The sequence below is a fragment of the Pteropus medius genome, unplaced genomic scaffold (genome assembly GCF_902729225.1).
Source record: "Pteropus medius unplaced genomic scaffold, Ma_sr-lr_union100, whole genome shotgun sequence".
NCBI classification, from domain to species: Eukaryota; Metazoa; Chordata; class Mammalia; order Chiroptera; family Pteropodidae; genus Pteropus; species Pteropus medius.
In genome coordinates this window covers 3,121,103-3,130,159 of record NW_024349802.1, presented here as the reverse complement: position 1 = coordinate 3,130,159, position 9,057 = coordinate 3,121,103, and the positions used below count along the sequence as shown (strand labels likewise).

The following is a 9,057-nucleotide window of genomic DNA, read 5'->3' as shown; positions in this document are numbered from 1 at the left end:
GGGGATAAGCCGGAGATAAAAGGTGGACTCGTGGTGGGGGCTGGGAGCCGGGGGCAGGGGATGACAGCCAAAGCTGCTCAGAAAGCCTTCTTTCTGACGTGATGAGGCTATTCGAAACCGGACGGTGGTGATGGCTGCACATGTCTGCGAGCATTCTCACAGACACTGAACTGTGCACCTTAAACATGTGAATTGCATGGCGTGGAAATGGTCTCGCAACCCAGCTGTTTGGGAAGGAGGGGAGGACGTTCAGGACCGGACGGTCCCGTGTCTCAGACTCGGGGTTCGACTGTGCTGTTTGGCACTGGGCAGTCCCCAGGACGGAAGTTGTTAGGGACAGACGCTGTGTAACTCCTTCTCTGCTGACATGTACCCAGAACTAGACAGATCTTTTGGCATCAAACGTGTCCTGGACATCCTGGCCGTAACCCACACCTGCGGAGCTCTCCACACAGCGCCCCCAGAGGCCCTAATTACAGGCTTTTGTGCGCAGAGAAGCTTCAGCTGTCCTTGATGACACGTTTCCGTCCTCAGTGTAATGGTTTTACCTCTTCGTAATTTATACGTACGAAGGCTCTTCCTCTGATGCCCCGTGCGTCTTGTACCCCTTAATTCTCCTCCATTACGCCCTTGTGAAGTTTCTCATAAAAGCTTAGTCACACAGGGGCTGCCCGAATACAGGGTTAAATAGCCTTTTTCTAAAGCGGACGCACATGGCATTGATTTGAGTCGGGTGGGGTCAGTGCACAGACGTGACCGCTGACCAGCTGATCGGCCACCCGAGGAGGCGACACGCCTCACTGCCTGCCTCTCCGTCTGTCTGGGACAGCAGGATTTACTGGGGGCTGCAGGAAGTGCTCTCGAAGATCACAGATGCTCGCTTCCCATCCTGGCCTGTCCCCACTGCCCCCGTGACCTGCCGTATCCCTCTGTGCTCCTTGGGGACCTTAGCCGAGGAGCGAATGCGTTGGAGCAGACAGTGTGCAAAGCTCTCCCTGCTCCCACGCTGTCTCCATCTACAATTGTCGGGGTCGGGCCATGCCAGGCCGTGCGGTCCGAAGGGCAGGCTGGGGTCAGAGGGCACAGGAGCCCAGGAGGCAACACTGCTGTGTTTCTCCTGGAAGCAGAATCCCCACCTGTTCCCTATGAAACGAGCCGGCAAACCCACTTCCTCTCTCCCCTCAGCCAGGGAGAGTTTGTCTAAACCCAGCTCCACGAGGGTTTGCCCCAGGTCCCTCTGGTGTCCTGATCAGCCTGATACCTGACCTCGGGCCACAATGGCCCAAGGCATCTATATGCACGAAACCCTTCTGCGGACAAAGAGACTCGCTTGTGTGAAGAAAGTGTGGGGTCCCCAGAGGCCAACTCAGGCCAAAGTCAGGCTTATTCCAGCTCCGGTCAAGAGGCTCAGGGAGTTCCTAGAGGGCCAGATGCAAAGCCAGAAGGTCCCTCTGGGCCTGGGCTGCGGTCAGGGTCAGGATCAAGGTCTTGAGGTCTCGGATTGTTCTTCCGCCCACCCTGCAGCCTCCCCAGGAGTCAGAACTTGTCCCGAGCAAGGAAAGGAATGTGGCAGGAATTCTCACTGTCAAACAGTTCTTTGTTGTAACACAGGCGGGGGATGAGGCAAAGTCTGCAGGCCCCTTTCTTCATGTTTTTCTCCACGAATATGCATCGGGCCTCTGCCCTGGGCACAGTCAGCTGTTAGTCAACTGGGGACGGGAGAGCCAGCCTTAGGGACCACAGGCCTCGCTCTCGCCCTGACGAAGGATGCACTTTGAGCCTTGAAGGCGGCAGACCTGGCATCGTGGGCTCATACCTGCTCCTCCCTCTGGTCCTTGTGCCCAAACTTCCTCTGGGAACCCACGCCAGCCCCGGCCCCAAGGGGACAGGTGTCCTCAGCCAGTGGCGTTGTTGCATGCCGGTGCGAGGCGAGTAAATAGCGCGTGCGTGTGCAAAGCGTGAGCGCGTGCGCGTGTGCATAATGGCGTGTGGTGTGGATTGGGGTGCGCAGCATGCGTGTGTACGTGTGCGTGCGTGTGTGTGAGCATCAGTGGATACGTGTGTGCGCTTCTATCCGTCACGTGGAGCCTAATTTGGAGTTTTAAGCACACAGCAGGAGCCCAGCGAATGTTTTATCAATCCGTGTGTGTCTTGTTTAACTCCGTACATTAGGTGCAAAGCAAAGGCTGGTGCACGTCATAGACTTTAACACCTAACACCCGCTCCTCGCTCCGCTCCTTGCCTCTCGCCAAGGCACCGAAAACAGAATCCGATTTCCAGAGATGCTTAATCAACGCTGTCGATTTATAACACTAAACCGCAGCCCCAGGCGAGTGGCTCGGCACCCGGCGGGTCGCCCTAACTCCATGCTCGACGGTGATCATGTGTGTTCACGTGTGTGGCAGAGACGTGGCAAGACCGGGCAGAGCAGAGTGCCCGGGCCGCAGCTGGTACTCACCGCTGAGCCCGCTCCAGGTGTACACGCCGATCGGCCCCAGGAACGTCTGGTAGGGGTTGCTGATGCTGTTGTAGAGGGTGAAGCCGGAACTCAGCAGCGAAGTGGACAGGCCGAGGAACAGGGCCAGGATGACCACCCAGTGCAGCGTCTTAGGCGAAGAGCTGTTCAGCTTCCCTAAAACTAAAACAAAGTTTGGTGAGGTTCGCAGCGCAAAATGCAAATCCCGGCGTCGGCCCCCCTTGCAGACCTGACTTTGCTGGAACCAGAGGACCCAAAGCCTGGGCGGCTTGAGCGAGGAAAGTGCTCACGGCACGAGCCATCGGATTTCTTTCTGAGCTCAATTCCTCTGCGTTCTAACAAAATTTTATAAAACTTGCGTATTTCTTGGGTGCAAAGAGCTCCAGACACGGCTATGCAGTCGTGTAAAATGAAACACGGGTGCCCCGGGCCTTCGTCGCCCTCCTGTTTGCGGCCACCACCTCCATCCTCCCTCTGTATCTGTTTCCTCTGCCTGTTCCTCTGTGTGCAGCACGAGATGCCCAGCACCAGTGGCATGCGTCCCCACAGCTGCCTGGAGCCCCGGCCACGCGCCGCTAAAACCCCTCCCTGGCTGCCAGTATGTCAGTGCCACCATAATAAATCAAGCGTCTATCAAGACACTCTGTGGAGGTCACGCAGACAAGGAGAAAGTAATTCGGGACAAGGACTTCAGAGTCCGTCGCAACAAGCTAACGAAGCCTTCGCGGGCTGCCGGGTTTGAGAGGCATGGTGGCGGTGGGCGGAACAGAGGAAAGGCCCCTTCTGTTCCCCCGTCCCGTTTCCCAGGCCCCAGGGGGAGAGCAGGTGGCCTCTCGCAGCCTCGCCACGGAGCAGATCTCAAGAACAGACGCCAGAAAGGCCTGGGAGTTTCTTGATCCAGGGCGGGGTGGGGCTCGCTCTTTCAGCTCTGGCTCTGGAACCAGTCTCTCTAAGAACAGGGCCTGGGAGCCGGAGGAGACCAGGGTGCTGTGCTCGCTGGGGGCGGGGCGCTGCCTAGCCTCCCCCTGAAGCGCGTCCTGCCTGCCGGGAGCCCTGTCTCCGCGAGGTGGCCCTTCCCATCTCAGCGTCGCCGAGGTCATTTAAAGGGTCTTCTCTGTGTGGTGCCCAAGCCCGCATCTCTACGACTTTGTCCGAGGTCCTGATGTTCCCGTTGGAGCAACAGAAATCCGCTGGCTCCCTCCGGCCCGGCAGCCTCTCCAAACATGTGACTGTTTGAATGGGACGTAAACCCGCTGTGGGTAGCAGCCTGGTCTCCGACGCCCCCGTAAGGCAGGACTTGCTTCTCAGCGCGTGCGGGGCGGGAGGCCCACAGCAGGCCGACGAGGGCGGCTGCCACCCGCTCACGATCCAACCGCTCTCCGGTCTTAGACGTCTAAATTCTATCAGCTCGGTTCCTTCTTTTTAAATCAGCAGAGGGAGTAAATTTCCTTCATCGGCCAGACAGTGGGCATAAAATGGATCTGGCCAGCATGTCTGCCTGTCATCAGACATCCGAGGTATTGGGATCTCATGGCGAAGACCCTCCTGCAGAGAGAGACATCACACTGGTGGCCGTGAGCTAGAAGTGTCCTTAGACAGAGCAGGCCCTGAGGGAGAGGCCCTGGGGACGGCAGCCAGGCACAGGGCTGAGAGGAAGAGAGGACCATGTGGTGGACAGTGTGCAGACGGGGGAGAGGGAGGGAACATAAGCACAGCCACGCGTCCCGGAAACCCCGCAGGACACCAGGGAAGACGGACGAGGGAACCATCAGCTCGGCACCGGAGACGCCGACTTCGCCATCCCAGGCCAGAGAGTACAGCGCCTCTGTCAGTGAGACCGGCCTCGGAGCAAAGTCCAACTCCCACTGTCCAGTCCACGCGCCCCTAGGGGTGCCGCACCGCTCCGCGATTTCTGTGAGTGACCCGCAGACGCGCCGATGCTCTCGGCTAGTCCTCCTCGTCATGCATCCCTGGTACGCACTCCAGCAGGGCGCTGGTTAAACTGAAACCATAGTCCTGGTCGTCACCACCACCGGGGGATGCGGCGGGGGCCCCTGGCTGGGTCTGTGCCTCTTGCCCCTTGCCGGGCCCACGACGGAGCAGCAGCGGCTCGGGGACTCGCATTGCTATAATTCAGCACACGCCGGTTTTGAAACCCGTGGCAGGTGATGCAACGGAAAGACTAGGAGACCGGGAGCGGTCGGACACACCTGTTCAGGGGTGCAGGGTCAACGCTGCAGGTGCTTCAAAGCTCAGGCACCAGAGAAAGAACCGCTCCCGCTCCACACTCGCCCGGCTTCTCCTCGGGCACAGGGCAGCCGCTGGGGTCTGACCAGAAGCTGGCTCGGGACTAGACTTACCCTCCTTAGCCAACGAGAACCCATTTGGATACTTAACTAGAAGACAGGAATTTCAGGGTGGGACAATTTCAGGCACCTGGAGAGCTGTCCTGCCGTATCCCCTTAATAGACGCTGTAAATGGATGCTCATTCGCTACTGGTGAACGTCCCACCTCTGCACAGTGAACTGGGAAGTGACAGCCAGGTGGAGCTTTGTTCTTGACTTCTGGGAAGATCTAATAAACACGGTTTTTTAAAAGGGAGCCGGTTTGGAGCCTGTGGACGCATACTTTTCCGTGTATTCATGTGACAATTTATCTCCGTTTTAACTGCCATATCGCAAACTTAGGTTTCGGCGTTTTGAACCAATTCCCTGCCGCACAGGTGTGACGGCCGAGCTCGCCTGCCCGCCCGGGCGCAGCACGCGGACCACGCAGGCCGGAACCCGCGCAGCCCACGGGAGGCAAAGGAAGAACGAAAGCCCCGCCCACCGGGCCGCTGCTCTCCGCCCGCGGCGTCGGCGATGCATTCGGTTCCGTCCGTTCCGTTCTCCCTTTCCCGGGCCAAGCTTTGGCACCAGGAAAAACCACCTCACAATTGGAAGTAATTGCCCGGATTCTGGCAGCCCTGGGAGAGAGGCCGCGACTCCCACAGCTGGGAGGGTGGGCGGCGTGCAGAAACTGGGTCATCCGGACACCCCGGCTCCCTGTGCGTGGGGGTTCAACCCCTCAGGACCCACTTGCCATCTGGCCCTTCTCGCTCTGGGAGACCGAGGGACAGCTGGTGGCTTTGTGAGTGGGTCAGATTGACCTGGTGGGGCCCCTCAATCAGTGGACCACAGTGTACCCCTGGAGGAGCTCATTAAGCCCACAGATCCCAGAGCGTGGGAAGTCCCAGCTGGCGGCCTCTACCCCTTGGAAATTTACCAGGATTCTCGCCGGGAGAAGAGGGGAGCGATGCCTTCTCTGCCCCCTTAAGCTCCACTTCCCAGTGCAGTCGTGTCTCTAGGGCGAATAAGTCACTTCTCCTTCAGAATATATGGGGCATGTATGGTGGGGACGGCGAGTGGGCGTGAGGAGTAAGGGACTGGCTTGTGTAAATTCTGGAGGAGTAAACCTCATTTGTTCTCTTTGCAATTAATTGACTTTTGCAGCAGACTTGCTTTCTAAATTATTTTTAGCTTGGGCTAATAGTACAATGTTGAGCTCCCTGAGAACAAATGGGTGGGCAGGGAAGAGCCTGGCGGGCAGGGGGAGCCAGGCTGGGGCAGAACTCCCCCTCGCCGTCACAGCCCCCTGCATCCCCCTTTGCCCAGCAGTTCATGCCGGCTGTTGGGTTTAACCGATGGGGGTCTTTCTCTAGGAAGACTAAGTGGTGAGTGCATGAGCTGTGCACAGTTCTTCTCAGTATCCAAGCCCCTCGCTCACATGGCAGCTTCTCAGGGCAGTGTTCGTGAGCTGGAATTCAATATCTAGAACTTTCAGAGCAGCCAAAGCGGCGTGCTCACTGGCAGACACAGAGGAGCTGTCACTTTCCATCTGGAGGTTGGACAACCTGGGATGACTCTACACGAGACTGCTAGGCACCCGGGTCAGCCTGAGCTGCCCAAGTCACCTGGCTACCCAGTGGAGTGTCCTTACTACGTCTCATTATTTTCTCCACTGATCGACCTAGTTTGGACTCAGTTTGGCACTTTGAAATCAGCCATCGTCACTTCGTTCTGCTCGTTCATTTCAAAATCTACAGCCCCAAATGGCACGGTGTGATAAATCCTATGAGAAAATAGAACTGAGCTTTGCAATATTCATTACTCTTTGAAGAATTTCAGTTGTGACCTCATCGTAGCCAAGAAGCTGACACGGTTAACTTCTCAAAGGGAAATGTCAACCCATCACCACTGGGCAGGCAAGTGGCTCTGACACAGGTTGTACTGTGCTGCCAGTGATGGCTCTCTGACTTGAAGTAAACCCCGTGTGGTCACAAGAAGCCTGCGGGACAGCAGCCACATGTCACTGCGACATTGCAATTCTGCCCCCCCGGAGAAGCACCAGCAGCTGCACACCACGACACATGCTTTAATCACGTGACTTTTCCCCATCTTTTCCAAAGAACTGTTGACAAGTGTTCCGAGTTCAACAATTGCTAAAATCATCAGCAAGGGAGCCCTCGAGGCTCTGAGGGTCCTTAGCAGACATCAGCCAGAGCAGCTGTGCAGCACCTTCACTGATGGGGACGTGTTTTATCTTCTCCAGTGCCTGGAGGCTGACAGCGACCTGAGGCTTGGAATGTGGCTCTCGGGAATGAAGGATGGAAGGAGAGAGCCAGGCAAAGCAAATGCAAAGGTTCCACCTCCTCCCATATTGCAGTGGGCGCCAGCCCACCGGGCCCCGCCCCCTTCGGGGCTGTCCTTGACCATGGCTGTCCTGCTCTCTCAACCCCACCGTGGTTCTCACGCACCACACACAGCTGCAGAGTGGCACTCTGACCTACCCTCACCCCCTCTGAGCTGCCCGGCACATGGATGGGCAGGGCCCTTGGTAAAGGCATGTAATGCAAATTGGTACCAACTGGTTCCAAACAGATGCTGTATAAAAATCAAAACCTCACAGGGTGTTATCTCATATTTTAAATTTTCGAAACGTGCTGGAGATTCAGAACCTAGTACACACTTTGGTTTTGAAAATTCTATTCACATAACTGAAAATGTGACTGAATCTTTGAAAGTCTTGCCTTCGGGTGGCTACAAAGTGACTATTCCTCGTTCTCCTGAGAAGCTGAGGCTGGTCCTGGAGGAGGTGTGTGAGGCTGCTGGGTCTGCGGGAGAGACCGTGCTTTCGCTAACATCTAGAAGACAAATTTATTACTTGGAGCTATAACCACGTTGCTCTGGATCTAAGGAAACCATTTCATTAACAAAGTCACAAACTGAAGCTGGAACCTGGAGCCAGCGCCTACCACTGTGTACTACACAGGGACCAGGAACCACAGCTGTCTAAGGTAGAAAATGACACGTATTTATGAGTCAAGAGGAAATGACTGCATAATACCTCGTGACACCTGCACAACACCTGTACGCAACACTGTGCAGAGCAAAATCCATTCCAGGTGCTGAATAATTTACAAATGTTGCTTTTTAAATTTAGAAAACGTAATAGCATATATTCAAACTTCAAAAGTCAAAGAAGTAGCTAGTTCAGCTTATCGTTCTCAATGAATTTTTATTTTCTACTCATCGAGTGAGAGTAGGCTATTATTATATAAGAAACCAGAAAAAAAAATTTAGGAATTCCTGTAAAGTATGTAATTAACGGAATTAATGGCAATTTAATATCACGTCTAATAACAACGAGATATTTTGGAGGTAAAAATGCAAACACAACTTAGTTAAAGAAAGGAACTTGAGATGTAGAACTAAGAAATGGGCCACGTCTTCCACTCCATTTTCCCCCTTGGTAGACGTGTCTAACAAAGTTCTGGGCAGAGGCTTTTGCTCCAGCTGAAAATTCACAGTCTACACAGTCAAAAATCATGTTCCTACTGGCTGTTGGATACCATGTTGCTGCTACCTATTTCTTTTTAACTATTTACTCGTCAATAAATTCAGTGGTATCTCTTAGACATAGCCTCTGCTCCAATGGTTCAGACTGTTCTGCCAGCAGACACAGCAGCCGGAACTAAAGAAGCCAAAATAACGATATGGTGAATTCTCAAAATTAAAAATACCTGCTCGTATCTAGAGCCCAACTCGAAGCTTACAAGGAAATTATTTTTGATGATTATTTGGCGCAGATATAGAATGTCATGACTTTCCCAGCTCCTTCAATCATACTATTTCCATTCAAATCACTTTTTCATTTACCTTCAAAATATTTGTCTGGTTCGGCAAGTCCTTGATCCAGTTCTTGAGTGCTCCGACCGCGAAAGAGTCCGTAGGCGATCACAATACTGCCATTTGTAGAAAGATCATTAATGGCAATTTTACTGCTGACCCATTCTTGAGTCCCAAGAGTAGCACAGATTACGATGAAAGACCCAAAGCTTGTAAAAAAGCTTGATAAAAACATCAACGTTTTCCTTGTTGTAGGCATTTTCTCACAAAAAGAAGGGTCCTAGGGTAAAACAAATGATTTTTATAATATTTTTGGAACTTATCATTTGGAGTTCAGAACTTAGAAATAAAGTCTAATGCTTTCTTGAAAATGTGAAAGCTCTCTCTTCATAGGAAGGGCTATACTAATGGAC

General features: G+C 54.0%; 1 protein-coding gene across 1 annotated transcript in view; it reads right to left on the bottom strand.

The window, feature by feature from the left end:
* Nucleotides 1-9,057, bottom strand: part of CLRN3 (clarin 3) — an 18,986-nt gene extending 9,929 nt beyond the window's left edge. Inside the window, exons 1-2 of the mRNA XM_039835994.1 lie at nucleotides 8,675-9,057; nucleotides 2,459-2,638 (exon numbers count right to left, since the gene is read on the bottom strand). Of these exons, the coding sequence (XP_039691928.1) occupies nucleotides 2,459-2,638; nucleotides 8,675-8,903 (409 nt within the window). The 5' untranslated portion in view covers nucleotides 8,904-9,057. The remainder of the gene's footprint in view (nucleotides 1-2,458; nucleotides 2,639-8,674) is intronic.